Source organism: Parasteatoda tepidariorum, chromosome 5 (genome assembly GCF_043381705.1).
Source record: "Parasteatoda tepidariorum isolate YZ-2023 chromosome 5, CAS_Ptep_4.0, whole genome shotgun sequence".
Lineage (NCBI taxonomy): Eukaryota > Metazoa > Arthropoda > Arachnida > Araneae > Theridiidae > Parasteatoda > Parasteatoda tepidariorum.
This window is the reverse complement of record NC_092208.1, coordinates 82,910,425-82,935,115: the sequence shown is the minus strand read 5'-3', so window position 1 is coordinate 82,935,115 and position 24,691 is coordinate 82,910,425. Positions and strand designations below refer to the sequence as shown.

General features: G+C 27.0%; 1 protein-coding gene across 1 annotated transcript in view; it reads right to left on the bottom strand.

Moving 5' to 3' along the window:
* LOC107439203 (lethal (3) 80Fj) overlaps positions 1 to 21,266 on the bottom strand; it is a gene marked incomplete in the record, with an annotated part of 81,201 nt that extends 59,935 nt beyond the window's left edge. Inside the window, 18 exon segments of the mRNA XM_043051809.2 lie at positions 442 to 610; positions 2,087 to 2,252; positions 2,470 to 2,542; positions 3,616 to 3,702; positions 4,321 to 4,473; positions 6,058 to 6,133; positions 6,652 to 6,749; positions 6,885 to 7,037; positions 8,073 to 8,201; positions 8,284 to 8,358; positions 8,446 to 8,554; positions 9,251 to 9,319; positions 11,868 to 12,002; positions 15,445 to 15,543; positions 16,463 to 16,565; positions 17,819 to 18,011; positions 20,863 to 20,953; positions 21,044 to 21,266. Coding sequence (XP_042907743.1) covers positions 442 to 610; positions 2,087 to 2,252; positions 2,470 to 2,542; positions 3,616 to 3,702; positions 4,321 to 4,473; positions 6,058 to 6,133; positions 6,652 to 6,749; positions 6,885 to 7,037; positions 8,073 to 8,201; positions 8,284 to 8,358; positions 8,446 to 8,554; positions 9,251 to 9,319; positions 11,868 to 12,002; positions 15,445 to 15,543; positions 16,463 to 16,565; positions 17,819 to 18,011; positions 20,863 to 20,953; positions 21,044 to 21,058 — 1,993 coding nt within the window.
* Between the last annotated feature and the right edge of the window lie 3,425 nt (positions 21,267 to 24,691).

Below are 24,691 nucleotides of genomic sequence, written 5' to 3'. Positions count from 1 at the left end.
TGATGTAATTTTAATTTCCTACCAGTGGAAAAAATTATTCACCGATACTTTTGCAAAAACACAATTTTATTTGCCAAATTTACGATTTTATCGCATTTGGCAAGGTGTCGATTGCTTAACACGGGCCCTGCATCTTATATAGAAATTTAAACAAAAACAGCAAGGCAATAAATAAAACCTGTAATATTTTTAACCTATTAATATCTCTTAAAAAAATTACATCTCAAGAACAATTCAAAGGGAATAAAAAAATTATAAAACGACATCTTTCGCCTGTCACAAACAACCAAAGTTGTGAAGCATTAAAAAAAAAAACTGACGACAGAAAAAAATATAATTTGAAAATAAATAATTAATGAAATACTGAGGTGGACTTGATCATTTTTTAATAATTTATGAAGATAAAAATATTAATTCAATAAAAATTAAAATATGACTTACAGATAACATCTAAATGTGAGGGAATCAGACAATCCATACAAATTTGATGGACTTCTTGTTCATCTAAATTGGATCCACTGCACAAAGCAAATAAACAACTCTGAAGAACTTGAACATTAACATCCCCATTGTCAGACTCTGCCTCTTGGTCATCATTCTTAGATGGTTTCTGAAGTATAAATAGAACAGTGTGAAAAGCACTCATTAATGTGAAACAGTCCACCATTATTTCAATTGCAATACACATATAGTGAATATAGATATCAAAAGCAAACCTATCATTCCTCATTTCTCTAAAATTTAGAAGATTTACAGCAAAATTACTCAAGATTTTATGTGCTTTCAATTTTTATTCCTTATACAAAGAATTATTTAGTGTTTTACAAGTGGAATAAAGTGCTCCACCATCAGTTCAAGTACATCTAAAATACTCCTTTTCTTGTACTATTTTTTTTCAACATTTTATATTTTGCATTAATTTACAATTTATAACAATTAGACTGAAGCACAACAACAACGCAAAATGTCTTAGTCTGAGCAAGACAAAAAAACCTATCCTCACACACGGATATACATTTACCGGCCATATTATAATAATTAGACCAAATTATTATACGCACTGTAGTTTAATATTACATGTTTTGCTCGAATTTACATGTGATACTTTTATATTTAAACATGCATTCAACGAATGTAAACAAGTGCAAATCAGTTTCAGTCACGTAAAGAGAATAAAGCTGTATAATATCACCTGATAATTAAGATTTTAAATAGAATCTTATAGTGCGTCTAATAATTTGGCCAGAAACTGTATATACACATAGACAGACAGTGGAACTCTGATTTTACGTTTTCTGCCGGAGTAGCACGAAGCAGGATAATGTAAAATCGGGATAAAAAAGAAATAAGTATATTTTTCATAAATTTACTCTGATGAGATGAACTAATTGAAAAGAATTTATTTGTTTCCACTCCAATAGAAATTTTTTGTATTGAAACTAATAAAAATACTTTTATTTAGTCACAAACATGTAATGCAAGTAACAAAATGGCATATTTTGATCACAATCAGCGTTATTTAAAAAAATTCCTTTTTCAATCAACAAATACTGAATTACAATTAAAAGCATAAATACCGGCAAAATATAACTCAGTTTGCCTCACAATCGACAGTATACTAACTAAGCTAGAGGAAACTTGATGCCAGTTTGTTCCGAATTGAGATTGCTAAAATTTTATTTTGAAAATAATAAGCCTAATTAGATGTGTATTTTAGCTTTTTCAACAAAGTAATATTCATTGAACAAAATAAGCAGATGCTATACATACACTAAAATTATAAAAAATCCTCCTTTATAAAAGAGTTAGGGTCAAAAAAATATACCTACAAAAATTCTATAAGTTATTCCTTCACAAATACATTAAAAACATAATGATTGAGAAAATAACAAAAACAAGTAACATTTAAACTTTAAAGTTCATTTACTCAAAATCACTAAAATGTCAATAACCTGCTTCTTCCAATAAGCTCTACATTGATAAAATGATATTAATAGCTATTGTTTTTTTTTTTTTACAAAATGAAAATAAATTAAGATAGCACAAGATGGGTAATGAAAGAATTGAAGCAGAATAATATTTTTACTTTAATTTTAACAGTCTCCAGGAATGACGGAAATTCTTTGAGTAAGGCGCAAGCCAATCGAGTTCCACCCAAGGCAGAGAGCATCTTTTTTAGGTGTCCAGATGCTTGCATTCGAATCTTAAACGTTGGTCTTGTGAGTATGAAAAGAATTGCTCTCATAAGAAGGCTGGAAAAAATAATGCATATTTGTTAATCACTGATTTTAAATTTAAGTTAAAGGGTTCTATGAGTGACTTTTTTTCCCTTCATATTTAGGAGAGGTTTTCAAACCGTTTAAAATTAAAAATTGTCTTACATTAAAAGAGTAACTGAGATGCATGTAATATAAAAAATATGAAAAACATTTATGACAGATAATTAATTTTATTTGTTAAAAGTCTTACTTAGATTCTTCTTTAAATCCATGTCCATGCTCCATAACTAATTTTTCAATAACATACATCACAGATAAAAGAACTGAAAAGTCAGAGAAAATTCTATTAATCATTCTTCAAAATATTTAACATGAATATAATGATAGTAAAAATGCTATAAAAGAAAATTATGAATCATAATTATATTATGGCTGTTGTCCTGTTAAACACTTGATAGCTAACATGTATATGGCTAATCCTCGAAATTTGATGTAGTCCGATATACTCCATTAGATCATTGACAAATAGAAAATCCAGAACGGACAGGGAATCAACTGTTAAATCACTTCTAGTTAGTCCAGTATAGGCTCAGGTGAAGCAAAATTAGGTATTGCCTTTGGTAATATCTGTTTAGAGCCCTTGAAAGAGGCACTAACAAAGACTGCTTACAAACCCGGCCAGAGCAGTCTGAGTACCTCTACTGTATTTGGTGTTCAACTTTACTTTTAATTGCATACTATAACATCTTGCCAGTGAAAACTTGAAAAGTCTCTTCAATGAACAAAGGCATTTAGGACCTGCGTCAATGTAGTTGTTGTCGCATGCCATCAAAGCACTGTGGTACGATTGTTCTTATTTTCTAGTGGCACTATCTATGGTCAAGAATTCAACTCCTACCACATGCACGCATCCACAGATGAATCAATATCCAACTCAGTGCCCCCAGAAGTATAAATTGTCATGGGAACATGAAGGACTTTGTGACAATACAGATTTAATGTGCACTAGTCACCATTTACAACATGGGGAGTCTTCAAGCCGCTGGATTTGAACTCCCGTTTTCACAAATGTGAGTCCAGCTCCCTAACAGCTAAGCTATTCCGGCCCCACCTGCACCAATATACTCATACATTATCAGCACACATTTGAAAATATTTAAATTTTAACTTAGTCAAAGATTTTAAGAATCTCTGCTTAAGATGTTTTTGGGCTCATGGACTTGATCTAATTTAAATAAACAATTTTAGGAATTAAAAATAAAATGTGTCTTTGATGGATAGGAAATATGCCACCAATACCAAATGTAATTCATGTAACTATTTCATTAAGGATTAATAAGATAAAAATGAACTTTATTTCAATTTTGCATTGTTCTTTTTAATTTTTAATACATACCATCATCTGTAACATAAGAAAGGAACTTTTCAGCGAAAAAAGGCAGCTTGTTCACATCTACGTTCATCACATTTTTCAGCTTTGTTTCTAAAAATATATTAAAAATAGCAGAAATGTAAGCATAGAATAAAATTTTTAAGTTAAATAAAATTTTTATGCACATAAAGTTTCTTTATAAATTTAAAGAAAGGCAAAAATAGTCACAGGGACACTAAATGATAAAAGCCAATAAGCCACAGCCAATAAAAAAATATTTTTGACAAGAATGTTTAGGAAGACCAAATTAAATTATCAAAACACAATCCTCATAATAATAATCTGCAAGTCTCTCATTAATATTTATACGTTTCATTGATGATTCTTTTTAACATTCTCAGCTTGTTGCTAAACAAACTTGTTTTAATTTTTTTTAATTAAGATCGTTAAGTTAAATTAGCTATTGACGGAAAGATGCTGTTCAAAGTGAGAGGCAGAGTTAGGGCTATTATGATTTATTTTTTTTAAGAAATTAAGTGAAAAGATGTACGTGCATTTGACCTTGATTGCACTCATACTAATTTTAAATTAATAATGCTCGAATAAGAACAATAACAACTATTATTTAGACTTCTGGATTGGATAAGAAGAAAATCCAAAGCACATTTTATGCATAAGTAATTTTTAAAAAATAAATAGTAATATCACACAACTAAAAATTAAACATACCAGATTCACTATCATATGAGTACAAATTCAAAAAAAGACTAAATGCTGACAATCCTTCAACAACAGCATTAGTTTGGGTGGGTTGACTGATCGCTTTATTGTAGGCTTTCTCTAGGACAGGAATTAAATCTAAAGCTTGGTGCAATGTGTTGCCTGAAAGAAAAAAATTATAAAATATCAACATCACATAAAAAGACATTAAAATATTTTAAATCAACACTGAATCGTCAGTAATAAAGTATGACATAATGAATATTGAGACCTCAAATATGAACTATAGCAATATTATTTTTGATAGTTTTAGTAAATTACTTCGTTATTTGCAAATAAAACTTCATTTATTTTAGGACAGAACCTTCAAAAAGATAATGATTTATGAGTATCTTTAATTAAATATAAATATATTTTTACGAGAAAACTAACTATATATATGTATTCATGAATTGAATGAAAAATTAAGAAGCTACAATTTTAAAATAAACCCGGAACTACGAAGCTTTGAGAATTAAACTGAAAAATTGACATATTAAAGGAAAGATAGTGACAAGGAAAATTTCTTCAAAATTTAACAATAAAAGAACATAATAAAGTATGTAAAAAAAAAATGGGAAACTTTCTTCTTCTTTCTCTATTATTTTTCTTTTAAGGGCCGATAAAATACAATCATTTTTGAAAATAAAATAAATAACTTAGATAATAAACCAAAAAAGATTGCTTACAAAATTTTAAATTAAAATAAATATGAAGACCTCATGGCAGAAACAACATTTACTTTGCACTGCAGAGTAAAATAATATGTCTGTTATGTTTGAGTTTTAACAGTGAGCACAAAGATATTTTTGTCAAAAGAATTATGAAGGGTGTCAGCTTTGATATGTAGTAATTACAGGTTGTGAAAGTATTAATTTCCATATCAGGAAATTTAGTTTATTATTGCCAGAATAGGAGTATTTTTCTAATTATAAGCAGAATATAGATAATGACAAAAAATATTTCAGAGATAAAAAAAAAAGAATGCTGAAAAGTTATTGAGATAGAATAGTAATAACTATGTTCAGAAATTTGGAGCTAAACTCATTGTTGTACCTCATGTGTGACATTTCCCTTTAAGATAAAAACTTGCAACAGGTAGTTGACCTGACTTATCAATTTAAGAATGCAAAAATATTTCCTTGAAAATGTAACACAATCAATATTTTTCCTCTTTTCACTGTGCTTCCGTGGAAATGATTTTTTTCATTATTATTATTTATGAAACTCAAAAACACAAAATAATTGCTTTCCTCGGTTAAAAATAAAATTTACTTTTAAAACGTATACAGACTAAATATGTAGTTTTCTGCTTTTATCTCAAAACTTATTTGCAACTGCATTTTTATTTCACCAAGACATAGACATATTATGAAGAATAATTTTTATCTTAGGATAATTATTCTTTATTTGGAAATATCGCATTTATCATCGTAAAGGAATGTATCCAGATAAAAACCTTATCACAAGATTTTCTAAACAGAGAAAGAATGGGACTGAAAGGAAAGGCAAAGCAATAGACATTCAATTATAGAAGAAAATAACTTATGTTATTTTTGACTCTATGAAAACAGGGAAAATAAAAATAAAAAATTCCATCTCAAAAAAATTAAAGAGTTAAACTCTGTTTTTTAGCATAAGACATATGCAATTTATGAAATTGCAGTTAAACCAGTAATGTAATTTTGTTCTAAGAAAAATACAAACCATGAAAAGCAGTCTTCATACAAAGAATATAGCTGTTGCGAATGGAAAATGTTGAATTCTTCTGAACTAGACAATTCTATAAAGTAAAGAAATCATTAAAGCTTCGAATTCCGTGCATATCAGAAAGCAAAATAAATAGTAAAACTCTAAATTAAATTTTATCAATTGCTTTGCATTTGTTAAAAAAGAAAAAAATTATTGACATGGATGTTTTTGAATGACGTTAAAATACAGTAAAATAAAAAAACTAGGTTATAATGACATATTTGTTTTTTAAAAAAAAGTGTCAACACATGCTAATATGTAATAAAATTTACGTAATAAAGTTTTAAAAAGAAAAATTTTAAAACTCAACATTATAATGCAATACATTACATTTACATTTTTTAATCTTTATCAAGAAGAAATTTTATAAATAATATGACCTATAGGTTTAATTATTTTTTAAATGCAAATATTTTGACATAATCCATAATCAATTAGAATTTTCATCATTAAGACTAAGATTTAAATAATAAGATTTTTTTTCAATTATAGAACCTAATATAGACTTAAATTGAAATTTAACTTTTAACAACTAAGATAATACCTTACCTGAAATAGTTCCATTACACTAGGTGGCACCTGCATGGTGAATTTCGCACACCACAGTGAAAGCATGGAAAGAGTGTGCAATATTGTACCTTCATGAACTAAAAAAAATACTTTAATTAAAAACTTGTACATATTTTAGAGGTTTAATCTTAATTTCTCATCTCTAATGTGAAAGTTAAAGATGAGGATTCAAAAGTAATAACGGTTTCATAAAACCTTCAAGCATTAAATACCTTCATGTTTAAGGAATTGTATAAAATTTTCAGCAGCCATTTCACACAGTGCTTGAATAGATGTAGAACCAGTAACAATATTATAGCTTAGATTCCCAATTCCACTTAAAACTCCAATTCTTTGTGTTACCACAGTGAGTTTGCCTTCAGAACCTAAAATAAAAATTAAGAATTAATATAATTTATTTTGGTTGACTTATACATAAGACATCTGAAAATCATTGAACTAAACTCTCTTCTTAAAACACTACTATGTAGTTTTATCTGTAGTTTTCTTCTTTAAAAAAAAATTGGGTTGCATGAAAGGAAAAAAGGAAAAATAAACTTCAACAATGTATTTTTCATTTATATTTTGTTCGATACTTAGAAGTTTACCCTAGTTAGTCATACTTATAACCTTATAATTTGCTTGCATACTTAACTACATTAGATTAACAACTAATAATTAAAATATACATAGTTAAAACAATATTTAAACAGCAAAAATAATATTTGAATGTTTTTTATAATAACAGCAGAACAAATTCTTAACAAAAACCACTTACATAAAAGGAAATAATTGCAGTATATTCCACAAAGAAGAAATCCTATGCTAACTATTTTGCAATTTTCAGGCATCGGGAATTTCTTTATAAAAATTGTTTACAAAATAAAATTCAAACTACATCACATTAAAAATGATTAAATTAAATAAATGACAATATTTTTCATTTGCCATAGGCATTATATAAGCTAGAATAAAAATTTCTTATTATGTTGATTATATTCTTAAATTTATAACTTGAAAAGTAATATTAAATTAATTGCCGGTTATTGTAATTTAATTGTGCAAAATAAATTTCAAAATTTTTATAACACCTGAAAATAAATACTTTTGAATTAATTTTTAACAACAAAAACTATGAAATTTTATATTCGATAAAGGCTTTTTTTAAAACATATTTTTTAATGACAGGTTTGCAATCGCCACTTTCTTTAAATATCCTATACAAAATTATAGCTATAAAAATATTTGGTACATAATTTAAAATTCTACTTTCTTTTGTGCTTTTGTTTAGATGTTTCAATAATTTAAAACGAATTCTGGTAATGTGTGTTCTTCATCAGAGTCACAAGATCTCCTAAACATTTAAAATTAAAATAACTACCAAATCAGAATTGCGGAATTTCTACTCAAAACTTACTTACCATTCAAAATTGCAAAATAATGTTCAACTAAATCCTTCACAGCTTGAGAGCTACTACATTGCTGAGCTAAGCATTTAGTAGCTGTCACAGCATCCTCTCTACACTGATCTTCTTTCGAATGCAAGTGAACTATAAAAAAAATGTGAATTATGAACCAAGCAGAATAGAAGGATAATATCAAAGGAAAAAAAAAGAATTGCTGAAAACTCACCACCGAGACTTTTACCAATATCCAAGGCATACTGACTCAAGTCCAATGATACGCTTGAGAGAATTTTGCAGACAGCTAAAAACAAAAAATATATATTTAAACTATGTTATGCAAACAAAATTTAAATTACAAGTAGCTAAATTAGAAAGAAATCCAATTTACTTTCAAATATTATTTCCGGGTTCCTAAGCAATGCTTTTTGCAGAGAGGGCAGAAGAATACTTTTGAAATCATCATGTGTAACTTGTCGTAAAAGTGAACTACATGATTCCTGAAATAAATATATATTGTAATGCAGTTAAGCAACTAACATAGCAATTATGAATTAAAACAAAACTGCAATGTAAAAGATTTAGAAGTGAATTTTTTACAGGTAATTAGAAAATTGTCACTTTTTAGTTTTGTAGGATATTTTTCAGGATTAAGAAACAAAACAAGATAGAAGTTTCTTACTATTCCTTAATTTCTCATTAACCTAAACTATATATAAATATATATATATTTATAATTTACGTAAGCAGCATAGCCTGAACCTGATAAAAAAAGAAATTCATCATTGAAAAGGTGATAAAAAAAAAACAATTATTTTACTTTTAAAGGAAAACAAATTCGAAAAAAATTAGCAAATTTATGTAAAATGCATTTTACATAAATATAATAAAGATTTTATTTAAATATTATTAAAAAATTTTTTAAAAGTTTAGAGTTAGTTTAACCCCTCAATCTTATTACTTTCAAGTAAACAGTCATAAAAGTGACAATTTTTTTTAAAACAAGAAACATAATTCAAACAACAATGTCGAGTATACGAAGAATATTTAACACCAATTAATATTTTGCTAACAACTGGTATAACAAGAGGATCAGAATAACAGATTTTAGCATGCAAAGCACCATATTAGAAAAATAATAATATAAAAAGCATTATAAAAATTCAACGAGAAAACATTTTGTGTGAAATACTTACTAAAATGTGGAGTTGAGGTTTGATTTTACTTCCTATAATAACTTTACAAAGCAATTGAATAGAATGCTCCTAAAAATAATAAATATGAGATTTAGATTTTTTAATAAATAAAAATACCCTAGCTTATTACAATCATGCAAATTTGCTTAATATATTTAGTAACTACTTAAAGAAAAGAAAATATGAAAATTGTAAGGTAACTAATTACTAAGGCTTTCAACCAAATATTTTATTTTAGCAAAATGGATTAAATGTAGATTCTAATGACTTGAGAACCAAATTTTTGAGCTTAAGGACATATAATATGCAAAACTTATATATTAATAAGTTTTGCATGTTATAAGTCTTCAAACTCAGACAATCTAGTTCTCAAGCCAATTATATCATTCAACATTATACATCCAAAGTAAGTTGATAAAGTGTTGCTGAAAACTAATGATAAGAAAAAAAGTTCCCTTTGTTTATTAAATTTCATTTAAAGAAACAAATTCTCAATAGAAATTAAAATAATTCAACTTTGTTAAATCAATAAAAAACCTTCATAAAAAGAATTAAAATTAATTAAAAGAGCTAAATTGATTTATATTTCCATAACCATATTTTAAGAAATAATAAAAAAAAATGTTTTGATTGAACTTCTGTGAGAGAAACATTCTTTTATTTTACTTTATGAACAGATATATCTGCCAACCTCTAAAAGTAGCAATTAGGAAGACTGAAACTCAAAAATAAGAACATTTAGAACACAACAAATTTATATTATTTTAACTTTAAAAAAAAAGGCCTTTAAATAAGGTTCTTTCAATAATTTTCCACAGGATATTTAATAGAAAAAATATTTGTAAAACAGAAATTTCCTTTGATCAATAGAGATTTTGCGGAATGAAAGCCATACTGTGAAGTTACGAACGTTATAAAGTACATTTAGCAATAGAGCTTAATCAATGCAATTAATTTAAAATAATAATATTGGAATGCATTTTTGGAAATAAAACATCAGCAAGAACTCTATTTAAAAGTAAACATACAAAACGCTATGAGCTTTAACGAACAAAATTCAAAAAGCTGCTCATATCATGGAAAATAAATATGTTCAATTTTAAATTAATTCTTTAATTGCAATCGGAAAAAAAAAATTTAAATAAAATATTCATAATTTTCCCAAAATGAATAACAATATCGTTTTTTCGATGCAGCATACATTTTAAATATTAAACGCATTTGTATTTATAACCATATAATGCAAGATGAAACACAAATTGTGTTACAATGACTTGATTAAAGATCACACACGTTGCTTGTATGTCCCAGTGTTCTCAAAACATAAGAGCAAGTAAAACAGTAGAGCTACACCAAATTTTTAAGTTACAAGGTGAATTAAATAGACACATAATACAACCTTTCAATTAACACCCATTCTGGTTATCTAAGTAAACGCTACACACTTCCTTTTTTTATTTTTTCTATGCTTGTTTGCACGGTTACAAAAGCTGTAAGATCCAGTTTGGATAGAAATAAGTGGCATTCTTCGTGCGTATGCGGTTACTCATGAAATTCATTGACTCACTTTATTTATTAATTCTCTGAAAGTGATGGAGAAAGTGCCAAAAATGCAAGAGGGAAGTATTACCCGCCATTTCTTTTTCTATCATTAAGGCAGATTAGTCAGTTTTTTTACTACACCTTTACAGGGTTGCCACTCAAATCTGAAAAAAAAAATCTCTGTGTTTTCCCTGTACAAATTATAAACGATATATTAAGAGGAAACAACAATTACTGAGCTCGTGTGTGAGCTATATTGGGCTAACTATCTATATACTAGTTTTTAATTGTTAGAAAAACAGTTGAACATACTTAAATAATGCTATAATAAATTAAATAGTTTAGTATAGCTGAAATATCATGGTTAAATATCCTTAAATTACGCTTTGAGTGGTCAATATTTTTTAAAACACAAAAGTAAGAAACAAAATTCCCTGTATTTTCCCATTTTCCAAAGAAAAAATTCAAATGCCCTGCATTTTCCCTGTTATTTTAGGTGATTTTTAAATTCCCTGCATTTTCCAGGTTTTCCCTGTTCTCCCTGTGGAGTGGCAATCCTGCTTTATTTATTAGAATTTTTATTTTTTTACGGATTTTTACTCGAATTTGTATAAAAAGAAAAAACTGTAAATAATTTTCTTAAAGCAGAGCAATTTTGGTTACTAATCGGTAAATCGTAAAAGGAGTCTGAAATAGAGAAGTCTTCTTTCAAAACAGGAAGAGTTAGCAAGTATGGATAGATAAAAGAAGAGAAATCACAAAATATATTCGTTTATTTTACTCCTTTTCAATTAACAGTATCAAAGACCATTTTTTTAAATAATTTAGTTTGATAGATTTTTAATTTTAAATGATTGGATAATTATTTCCGTTTTCAAAAAAAATCCTATTTTTAAACAGTAATAAGTGATAATAACAAGTCAAATATAACAAGTCATGCAAATATAAAAACATAAATTTGAAAATATATTTCAAATAATAAAACATTTTTTAACTAAAATAAAGTTTTACCATATGTTAAAGATATCTAGACAAAGTATGCAAACTTAAGACATTAAAAAACGAAGAAGACTACCTTAATTTGTGAAAGTGCATCTCTAAGTTTCTTTTCGACCAAAAACTTTATAAAAAAGCCAATTAGGTTCAATGAATGTTGAGTTTCAGGAAGTATCTTTAAATTAATTAAGTATGCTTCAACAATTTTTTGATTCTGAAAAAAAATAAATAAAATCTGTATAAGCTGCAAACATATCTTCCAACATTTATATAACTTAAAATTTAAACTATATATGCTTCAAACAAAATATGAAGAAATAAATGGAAATCTATAATAAATTTAAAATGAACAAGCCTTTGACTTTGTGGTCACCTTTTAAAATTATGTAGTTCAACTGATATACTTTAATTGATAACCAAGTAGAAGACACAGCAAGCACAATTGTATTTTAATATTCTAATTATGCAAACCATCCTTCACCAATCATAACACCTTTATTAGCTCTAAACAACCGCATGGCAGATTCGCGGCAATATGGCGACATTGTCACAGAATATTACCGAGTTCTTGCAGAAAGAATTTTCTTTTAGAAAGTAAAGAATTTGATTTTTCAGAAGTAGTAAAGAATTTTGGTTTTCTGCAGAAATTTTTTTATCTCTAAAATTATAATTAAAAGATGCCTTTTTCGCACATCGTGATTTTTCTGTTCTTATTTGAGAAGAATAAAAAACAAAGTAAAAAATTTCTTTTCTGCAGAAATGTTGAAAGACTTCTTCCCCTCCAGAAATCATTCTTTGATGCGCTCATTTAGCGCCAATATTCTTGTTAATCCGTGAGGTATTTCAATCGTTCTTTAAGACGCTATCGCAAGGAATTTTTGCTTTGTTTTTTCGAAATCTCGATGTCTTTCATTGCTTAGTTATTATTTATATTCTCGTGAATTTTTGAAATATACCGATATTTTTGAAATATATAGATTTTTTTTTAAACCGATTACCGAAAATTACAAATTAATTCAAATTGCATTTGATAGGGTTCACACTCAAAAGAAATTTTTCCCAGATATTTTCTAGATAGATTTTACATAAAACTCTAGAATTTTTTTTTAAATTAAAAAAAAAAATTTATTTAATAAAAATGCACATTAAAATTATGAATAAAATTGCCATTTTAAAAAAGTAATAATAAATTAATTTGGTTTTAAAAAATTTGATGATTTACATAATGTTACCTAATTAGAAATAATAGTCAGAATTATAAACAAGATAAAAAGGGAATTTACAGAAGAAAATGAGTAAAAAATGCAATATGTTTCATACCTGGTTTAGGGGGGAAAAAGAAAATGACAAAATACAAAGAAAACTTATTAATCAAATTAAATAAAAACATTAAAAAATAACCAAACTATAATTAAAAGAAGAGCTAACATAAATATTAAAAAACCCCATACAAGATAGGATATAATGAGATCAATTAAATTCTTTAGCTTAAAACTCATAAATAAGAACTAATTTATTGAATACAAAATTTATTGTAAACAGGATAAAAAAAATTTAAAAAAATTTGTGGAACCAGAGAAAGCTGCAAACTGCTTCATAAAATAATAGTCTGCTTTTAGTAATAAAATATTGTATGTCTAAGTATAAACTCATTCTAAAAGTCACAAATCACTAAACCTCTGAGGAATCAGAATTCATTCAATTAAAAAACATTTTTTTAATAGATATTAAATAATTAAGAATAGGAGACCATAAAAATACATTTTGTTCTTAATAATTAATGCATGATCCGAAATAATAAAACAGTCATAATAAATCAAGTATAACAAAAACTTAAATAAAAAAATAAAAGTGGATTTAAAAAAAATCTAACATGCCAATACTCTCAAGGCAGAAGTTTCAAGATCCTATCTCAAACATTTAACTGACAACACTCCAGAAACACTTAAGAATAGAATCTTGAGGCTACAATTAATGACGGTTGGTTCGGAAAAAAATTAATGATTTTCTCCTCTATATTGCGCAAGAGAAAATTGCAGTTGAAAACGGAAGAGTGAAATACTGCAATTTGACAGGGTGTCAAATTCCCTGACAATGTCCCTTTTCAAGGTAAATTGATGTTTTTCCCAGGCAATTTTCTGCCTTTTTTCGATTCTCCTTTTCCCTGACGATTCTCGATTTCCCGATATTCTCGGAGTGTGCCTCAATCGAGCCTCGAAAATTAAAAAGCCTCGACACTGATATAGTTTTAATTCAGACCTCCTGCAGCCAGCAGATGATTCGTGAATGGCACCCTTTAAAAGTGCATTAAGAAGAGAATGCATGCTCAATTACGGGAATAAACTAAAGACTCTCATCAGGAATTTAAGAAAGCCAACTCTGCAAGATGTGAATGGCTTCATGTTGGCCACTTGGGAGGCAGTCTCAGAAGAGACGATCTCAAACTCATTTAAGCGTTGTGGTATTTTCATTGCATTTGATGGAAACAAAGATAGGCTTTTTCATTCCCGATTAGTGTAAGTTAACGTCAGATCTATAGACATTAATACTGAACTGAATTAAAAGCATGTTGACCCTAACTTAGACGATTATTCGATATTACTTTTGATGGATTTTTGGATTCTGATTAATGAAAATAAATAAATTATCCTTCTTTTTATGAAATAGTTCCTTGCTAATTTTTTTAAAAAAACTATTTGCTTGTGCTGCGATCACATCAAGATCTAAAAAAAAAAAAGATTGCTGTAGAAGATATACTAATTAAAGCTTATATTTACTTCTTTTTGCTACAATAATTTTTCCTTTATTTTATTTATTTCATTGCAAATCCAATTTAATTATGCCCAGTCAAATATATTTTTTTCTTTTTTAAATGAAGCTTAACATTTTCTTCACTACCGTTTATCCCCTCCTTAATCACTGCGGTATTCATCAAAATAAGGGGGTGCTTTATTGATTTTAATGTTAAAAAAAATTTTCCCCGCATCAAAGCTTTAATAGGGTAAGCCACCACGTCAAACTTTAAAAGGGCAGTTAGTGTTAAAATATCTTAACTCTGAGAAATGAAAAATCTTTACAAGATATATATTATAATATTAAGGGTAATTTTGCTTTTAAAAATGTCTTTTTCTGGAATCAGATTCTTACTTTTTTCATCTAATGTGTTAAGCTATTAAGAATTATATTAATGCCATTAACTAATATTTATGAGCTTTTATTTACTTACTTTTTCATATTATTTAATAAAATATATTTTACGGAAATAAGAAATTAAATTTTAGCTTATAAAGTTTAAATTATTTTTAAAATCTTTTAAAGCATGTTTAATAGTTTATTTAGAATGTTAAATGTTTAGGTCTAAAAAATTAAATATGACAAAAAAGTTCTATAAGACAAATTGAAATTAAAAAAAAAAAAAAAAAATACTTCAAAATTTTAATTAATGACTAAATAAATGGAAAATTAGTATTTGTGTATTTTTTTGGCGGAAGTCAGAAATAGGATAGAATCTACCTCCATGGCACTCTTAAATATTCTTTTCGTATTTTATTTATTTATATTCACACATTCACAATTTTTTTTTTTTTCTTTAATGGAATACAATGCATAAAGAATGAAAACACTGTCACATGATAATTATTATGAAATAAAGTTACCTGTTTCCATAAGTTTGTTGCACATGCATAAATTTTACAGTTCAAAAATTTGCTTTGAGCACCTGTTACACAAAATAATAATACAGCTTGACTTTGAAGCTAAAAAAAAAAGAGAAAAAAGAACAATAAAATGAAACATTATATAACTAAAGTAGAATCTAAATAAGTAATTTACAAAAAAAAGTAAAATATTACAATAATCTTAAGGAGCAGTTTTGTTAGAAATACAAAAAATTATAAATACAATAAAAGACACAAGTTAAAGAAAACTATCAAAACATTTACTTACTGCGTACATATCATCACAACATAAAAACGAATGAATTTGAATTCTATCTCACTAATTAAATTTCTGACAATGTTTAAGTATAAAAAATAAATAATTTAAATAAAAGCTAAAAATTATTTTTAAAAAAAACTATTTATAGAAAGAGAAAAAGCTAAAAATATTATGTATTTAAATTTTTTTAAAGAAAGAAAAGAAAAAAAAGAGTGCATGCAACATAAATTTTTCTTTTACCTTTAAAATCATCATATACATTGTACTATGAAATATCATATAAAATTAACAGTACTTTGTGCTTTAATTTGAGGCAACTCAATGCTGTTCGAAAAACAGTAAAGGTTAATTAAGTTACTGACTTCAAAACTTTGTTACTCTAGGAAGCCAAATTGTATTTTCCAACAACCCTTACACAAAAGAAAGGTAAGTTATGGTAGTCAATAAGAAAAGATAGAAACAATTTAATTAAGAAATAAAAATAGAACATAATCAAACAATAACAATGATTTTATAATATTTTAGTCTGGCTATCAGTCCAAGAGAAAAGTGCAAAATCAGTTTTTCAATGTCACTAGATAGAGAAAAAATTATTTCAAATTTGTCTCTTAACAGTCAGAAGATGAAAGAAAATATAAATTAATTGTACAAATAGTATTGTAATTGTAAAAACTTATAATGCAATTATTAAATATTTTGATTCAATTATGAAAAATTTAACTAAACCAAAATACATACAAGGGTTTGGAAATCCTCCTTTTCATTTTCGATATTGAAATATGCATTGGCCACATGGCAGGACCAGCCAAATGCTGCATAACAGATATGTGCAACTCCTTTCCTAAAAATAAAAAAATATATAAGCACATTCAGTAATCGGCAAATCTAAAGTAAAAAACGTGAATAATACACAAATGAAACTACATAAATTCATATACTATAGTTTCAATTCTAAAAACAAGAACCTTCATCCGTGTCTAAACGTTAAATGAAGGTAGAGAAGTAAGGAGACAAACACATGTAAAGTGGTTCAACCATAGGGACAGAGGAACAAGTTTCAACAAGGAAATAACAATGGGGAGAAACAAGTGTAAAGGGATTTGGCAAGCAGCAGGTTAAATTAAAATGAACTTTTAAATATTGAGAAACAGTTTAATACTCGAATGATCAATAACTAAATTAGAATTTTTTTTAAATAATGTAATGACACTCAAAACTAAAGTTTGGAAGGTGAAGAGCAATGTTGAATGGTTTTAGTAGAAGAAAAATCAAATCCGTGATTTGAATTCCAACTGTGTATAGCAATAGAAAACTGGTTAATATCTTTATTTTGGACGTATCTCTCGTGTTCTTAGGTCCAAGTTTAAACTTACAACTCAACCACTAACTTTCCACTAAACTTCTTTACTTCTCTACCTTCATTTGACATTTAGATGCTGCTGAAATATCTTGTTTACAGAACTGAAATTATAGTACGTCAATTTATGTACTTTGCACAGTATGTACGTATGTACTTTATAAGTATGTCAATTATATAATTTTTTGTGCTTTATGTTTTTTTTTTTTTTTTTTTTTTTTTTNTTTTTTTTTTTTTTTTTTTTTTTTTTTTTTTTTTTTTTTTTTTTTTTTTTTGCTTTAGTCAACATTTTACTTAAAACTATGTGATCTGCCGACAAAGCAATTCGCCAACGTTTTCTAAGTAGTTACAAGATAAATAATTTCTTCTAAAAATTCCTACATTTTTGAACACAGATTAAAGGTTGAATTACCTTATTCTATACGTAGACAGTGAGGTAGATAATGTGTGGATGAGGAAAAAATGATACCAATCCAATTAAATATTGCTAATTTTTTTGTAGGAAATAGAAAAAACAATGTTATAAAAAAACTGCTTGAATAAATCTGTTCTAAGTAGTTTTTGATACGACATTAAAAAGGGTATTTCGGTAAAATTATGGAGAGAAAAAATTTCTGAAAAACAATATTTTTTGTTCCTTTATGGCAAATGTAATTAATAGGTGTTAATTAGCAATTTAAAAAATGTAGAGAGTCAATTGTTCAAAATAATGTTATCTATATACAAAAACAACTTACGTGCAGTACAAATCTTTATAAGTGTCTGCTACATCTTTAATAGTTTTGATTAGGTATGGTACACTTGTGGGTTGAGTATTCACCAACAATTTGACGAAATTTTCAACGAGTGTTGTAGATTTTCTGTCTGAATAACGAGGAAGAGTGATTTGTAACAACTTACAAATTGATTTAAATGTCTGTGGCTGAGCATCTACAAAGAGAAAGAAAACTATTAATTGAAGATCTCCATATTCAATTAGAGTGCTTAATCAACTACTCATCTAAAGCTATTATATGATGAATAACCAGGGGTCTGTCCAGGCCGAATTTACTACCGTTTAGCGGTACCTTCACAAATTCAATTTTAGGTAAAACGGTAGTTTCACAAATTCAACTTTAGGAAAAACGGTATTTTCACAAAATACTTTTTCTTAAAATTTTATTTTTGTCTCCCTTAAAAAACAATAAATCTATATTTTTACCATGTTTAGTGTTGACTTTTTAATATAATTTTTAATTTTTCACAAATTATGTCAAAATTTTCACAAAATAGGAACTTTTAAGAAAAACCTAGACAGACCCCTGATAACATAACACATAATAATATAAGAAAAAACCAGTCAAAAGAAAGAATTTGAGACAATAGTAGAGTTGCGGTTTTAACCAGACCAAAAATAGTCTATGATTTTTTGTTTTTGGTTTAAGCAGCTTAAAAAAGACAGGCTAAAGCTTTAAAAAAAGGAGTTTTTATTATAACTAATATTTTTCTGATAATTGTCATGATTGATATATATATTATTATGTACTATAGATATATCCAGGGCATCGGCTACATTTTAGATTTTCAAATTCATGATTTTTCATGACTTAACGAAGTTACTATTTTCTACACAACAAGAAATCAAAAAAAGCATTATAATAACATAAATTGAAATGATCGGTATAACTGTTATACTCTGCATCATCATATTTAAAGATTTTAAATTTAAAAAAACAGAGTAAAGAAAGAGTTAAAGCAATAAAATAGCTGATAAAAATACAAAAGCAAAAAATTTTTTTCTGCAGAATTATATTCTAAAGATACTTTTCTTGTTTATCCAGAAGGAAAGAAATACTCCAGATATTTTTGTTCTCATTTCGGAATTAAAAAAATTCGCTAATGACTGCCTTGCTTCAGCTAGAATTTTAAACTGTTAAAATAAAAAATAATAAAAAAAAATTCTGAAATCACAGAAGTATAAAAGATAATACGCTCTAGAAATGATGTTTTATCTTTTATTTTTTGAAAAAACACCATAACTTTTAAAGAACATGATAAAAACCTTTTATATTTTCATAAAATATGACTGAGTGGGGATTTTATTACAAATTCAGATATCCAGAACACCATGAAATGGGGGGGGGGGGTATTTTTAAATTCCATTTCTAAAATTAGATTTTTCAGCGACCTAAATACATGACCTTCCATGATTTTCCTTTTAAAAAATAGTTAAAATCATGACAAATTTTGTTCAATACCGAAATTCATGAATTTCCAGGTGTGTGGATACCCTGTATATCTTATCAGATATTTGTTGGTAAATGTAAAAAAAATATGATTCAAATCAATTGCAGACACTTATTTTTATTTTTATTAAAAACCTTGATTTTTACCAACTTAGCTTTTGACACAATCTGAAGTAACAGCTTTAACCTTTTTTTACAATCATTTAAAATAATAAACTACTTGGAACAATTAGAAATTACTTTTTCAATGCAGCATAAGTATATGAATAATACAAAATTAACTATAATTACCAATCGTCAAACTTTTTAAACTAAATATATTAATTATTTCAAAGAAATCATGAACATTTTTACAGAAAATACCAAACTTTTGAATGATTAAGCTTAATTTTTTAAAAAAAAAATTGACTGTAATTGATATAAAGCACAATTGGGATGAATTAGAACATGATTGAAATAGGTTTAAAACAACTTTGGGCTGTTTATTCAATTTAAATTAATTCAATAAAAAATCTTTAAATAATAATATTTAATAGAAAGGCTTATTGATATTACATCTATATAAAATAAAATTATCCAGTTATAATTTTTTTTTTTTTTAAATTCTTGGCTTCAAAAAATTTTTTATCTAAATTATAGTTCTTCCTTAAAACTGACCAAACCCGAAAAAAATAAATCAAATGTTAAAACTAGTCTGCAAAATACTTTGAGCATTTAATCTACTTTTTGATTTCTATACTGAAAAGATAATTTTATTTACATAGATAAACACTCATGTAATTATAGAAAATATAAAATTAAAGAGAAGACTTATTTTCCAGTACATGATCCAAAATAATCACACTTCAAGGCATATAACAAAATATGAATAAAACCTCACAGAATTCGGCAAACTGAAGAAGAAAAACTCATATCCATCCCCAGGCAAGCCAATAGGTACATGTATTTTTTTAAATTTAATCCTAGTTAAAAAAACTGGTTATTTTATTTGATGCCATGGCTCAATTTATGGGAACAGTTTTCGGTGAGAAATAACCCAAATAAAAGTAAGATAGCCCATAAACACTTAAGAAGAACAATATTAAATCTTTCAATCATACATTTGTTTGAGATGTGAGTATTGGTTACATCAATTGTATATAGATTCTCGGACTTTTTAATTTCATAAAAATTTTCCAAAAAACACAATATTGAGAGCTTAGTTTTCATGCTGTACTTTTCTCTAAAGTTAAAAAATTTTGTCATATATTATTATATCGAATCAATCTGTCTTGACAGGTGTCAAATCAATCTAGTAATCAATTTAAAAATAGTTCAAAGTTATAAGACATGGCAACAGTATATTGAATGGAATAAATACTAAAATAAATAAGGTAAAATAATCAAAGTAAATAATATTAGAAACATTGAATGTAAGACATACAAAAACATTTAATTTATACTGTAACACTCTAAAGCCAGTTAAAAAAAAAAAAATTATTATCTACATAGAGGCAGGTATTTAAGAAATTTCAAAATTGTTTAATAGGAAATAAAAAATAAAGATAAGTAATTACTTTTCCTAGTTATCTCATCTAAGTGCTGAAATACTTGTTTACGTACTGATAGTCGTCCAGATTGAATTGCATAGGGGATATCTTTTAAAGTCTGAAAAAAACCAAAACATGTAACATTAGAGTATTATGCATTTACTATATATCTAAAATGTATAATCCTTAAAATTTAAAAACAAATTACTTGAGATTCAGCCATGCCAAAAATTTTCGGTATCTTCTTGAAACAGGGGAAAACGTAAACTTGCCGACGATTACAAATTCAGTTAGTAAAAACAGCTTGGTCGATAGCTTGCGAAATTAATAATGCTAATGTGAACCCGTCTTATTTCTGATCACGATGCTTGAATGCGCTATCTAGGGAGAATATAGGTTCCATGTTTTTATCCTTCCATTTTCTTCTCCTTTGTTCAGTTGTAAAGGAATATATATAAGTAGCATATAAGTCTTAATGAGAGACACCTCCTGGTCTAAACCTATCATTCCTTATTAAATGGAATCGTCAATTATTTAGAAATTTCATAAAAACCATAAAAATGTTATTAAGCTATAAAATTCAGATTGTTCTATGATTTACACAAATGTAACTTTACATGTAAATAAATAAGATAATCATAGATCTTTATTTGAAGTAAATTAAAAATCAGAATTACAAATAAATAAAGTTTTATTCCTCCAAAAATTAAATAAATTAAAAATTAGTTTTGTACTTACCGAAATGTATTTAAAATATTCTATTACACAAGTTTGTTCAAAATTTGCAGATACATAGTTTTACCATAAGAGCAAAATTAAACTTATCTTAACAACTCCACGGTATGAGAAAATGATAGAAATTTTCAATCTACAGTAATTCAATATTCTTTTAAATTACTTCTCTGTCAGAACAATTAAGAATTTGACATATCCGAAATTTAAATTTAAGGAAGGGTTTAATGACACGTCAAATTCAACAATAGTAATGCTTCATCAAACCCTTTAAAACATTTGCATTGTCTGTTAATTTTTTCAGACTGTGCCCCCTAGTTGATACATTTCGCAGTTTTCTCAGCTGTGCTCTCTTATAGTTTATAGTTTTTGCAATTAATTTCAGAAAAGAAATTCATTGTTTCCAAAGCAGAACTCAGTCAACTAGCTATTTCTATCCTATTCAATTTTCGTAATTTGAAATACCTCGTGTGCTAACTAATTAGCACACTTTACATTAGGCCTTCGAATTTTAGCACTTGAGCATCCTAACTCAGCGCGAAAATGTTATCATTAGATCAAAAGCAATTTAATGTTTGTTGTTTTTTGCGCACTTCTAAATTTTGAAACTATATATAACAAAAATCTTTAGAAATGAAAGTTTCAATGAAAATTATCACACTGCTGCGCGCTCACTCCTTTTGAAATTATGGGGATCTAAGATTTTTAAGGAATTTTTTTATGAAAAATTAAAAGATGCAAACGGATTAAAATATTTTTTTCTAATTGTTTGAACCAAACTAATCAATGACTAATAAAAATCAATGGCATGATGACAACTGCCGTTGGTCCATTTCACATTGAATAAATCTATGTTAATAAAAACTTTATTGTTTTATAATATGGTCTAAATATATACTAAATTTAGTTATAAACTAATAGGAGTTTTTTTTTTTTTTTTTTTTTTTTTTTTTTTTTTTTTTTTTTTTTTTTTTTTTNTTTTGTTTTTTTTTTTTTTTTTTTGTAAAATCATTCAGCCCAGATAGTGAGTTTTTTTTTATTTTAAAGTCATTAAATTGTGTTAAGACTGTTAAGACCACAAACTATTTTTTAATAAATAAAAAATAGTTTGTGGATGAAAAAAACAGCATTAAAAGTTATCTTGAAAATGCAAAAAATAACAGGGCTGCCAACATTCTACGCTTATTGCAATAATTTTTATTTTATTGGTAGCTATGTTCATGTTTAAATTCATGATTTTTTTTGTTTCGTAAATTTGATTTAAAGTTATTTTTCCACGACTCAATGTAAATTATTCTGAAGTTAATATTAAACGTTACTTTGTTCCGACTTCCTCGTATTGAAGCTTTTAAATGTTGGTGAATTTACCAAAGTTTCTGAGAGTTTTAGTTTTTAGTTACCAATGAATGTATAAAATATTTGCAAAAAGAGTGGTAGTGAACAGCCCTAAAATTATAGCTGGCAGCATGTCTTTCCTTGTCCTCGGATTTATGACCAAGATAATAAGGATTGTTGTTGGTATAAGAGCATTGTTGTCAATATTTTTAGCAACAATGTAACAGCTTTCAATTTTTTGAAACTCTTTTTGATAAAGTGTAACAATTAAAGGCATTGATTGTTAGCAATTTTTCTTTCCAATTCCATACTTTTCAAATCATTGCCATAAATAATTTCCCGTTTCAAACTGCAAAAACTAGCTTAAAGCAATCCTAATTATGAAGAACTTCTTCAGAACTGTCTTTTCCAGATTATAAGTAATATATCATTTATTTTATAAGTCGTAATTTCAAATTTTCAACATTGTGGCATTTTAAAATTTTGTACCATTATGGCACTATTATATATCTTAATAAAATGGCACCATTAATGTTATGTTCCAAAACCATTTCTTGAGTGATATTTAAATAACCTGTAAAATTCATATGTATATTGAAGTCCAAGCTTTAAAAGCGATCTCATATGAAATGTCGTAGAAGCAGGCATTTACTTTAGGCTATCGGTCTGGAAAACATTCCTGAGAATGATTCGGAAACTTGCATTCTTAGTTTGATCCTCTGTAGAGGGGTTGGTTCTCCCGGTTCGGCAGCCCGACGACCTGGGGGCAGAATCGAACACTTAGAACAGTTTAACAAGGGCCGATACTTTTAATATTTTTGTAAGATGATCAAAATTATCACCTACCATCAGCTCATTGACCACTGCCAGAGATACTTGACTTCATTGATCTACTGGAACTCACGTCTTACTGTCACTCCAGTATAGAACTCGTCAGGCCTGAAAGTGAGACGGAAAGGAGAAAAAACTAGTAGTAAAACCATTTCAATAATAGATGGTTTTCGTGAGGAGTAAATCTATTGTTAACAGTAAACTATTCATTGCTATTAATTTATTCTCGGGAAAGAAGCAGTCACAAATATGCTTTATACGATTTAAAAATTATTTGTATTCATGGAATTTATTCTTCCCGAAAACTAGCTAAAAATAAAGTTTCTTTGCTACCAGTTTTTACTCTTTTCCGTCTTGATATATAGGGACTTTCAGACCTGGGACTCATATGAAATGGATGGTGAAGAACTTAGCACTCCTGCACATTAGGTGTAATTTGTAGAACAAATAACGTGTCCGTCATAGTGTATCAAAATACAAATATCTCGTTTGCGCGAGCACTAAAATACACGTTTGCTCTGACTGAGCATTTTATGATAGAACAGTTCAACGAGAGGCGATACCTTGTACCCTCGATCTCTTTGTAAGGCTAGTCAAAATTATCACCGACGAATAGGACTGGGCGATATTAGAAATTATATATCGTGATGCATCGTCAGTTTTGCATCGCGATATAGTATTTTTGAATTTCACTTACTTGTAAGGCACAGAAAGTCAGATTTCTATCAAAACTTCATACTCAGATTGATTTAAATCAATTTATAAATTTGAAGATATATATGTTTTGCTTAAGAAAGATATTAAATAAATTGACTACAATGTACAAATCTTACTTAAAATATTTATTGAAATGCTTGTTTAGAAATTCATAATACGCGTAAAACAAAATGTTAAAAACTTTTTTTAAAGCGTTTTTTACAAATTAATATTTTCTTGTACTATTATGCATAAATAATTA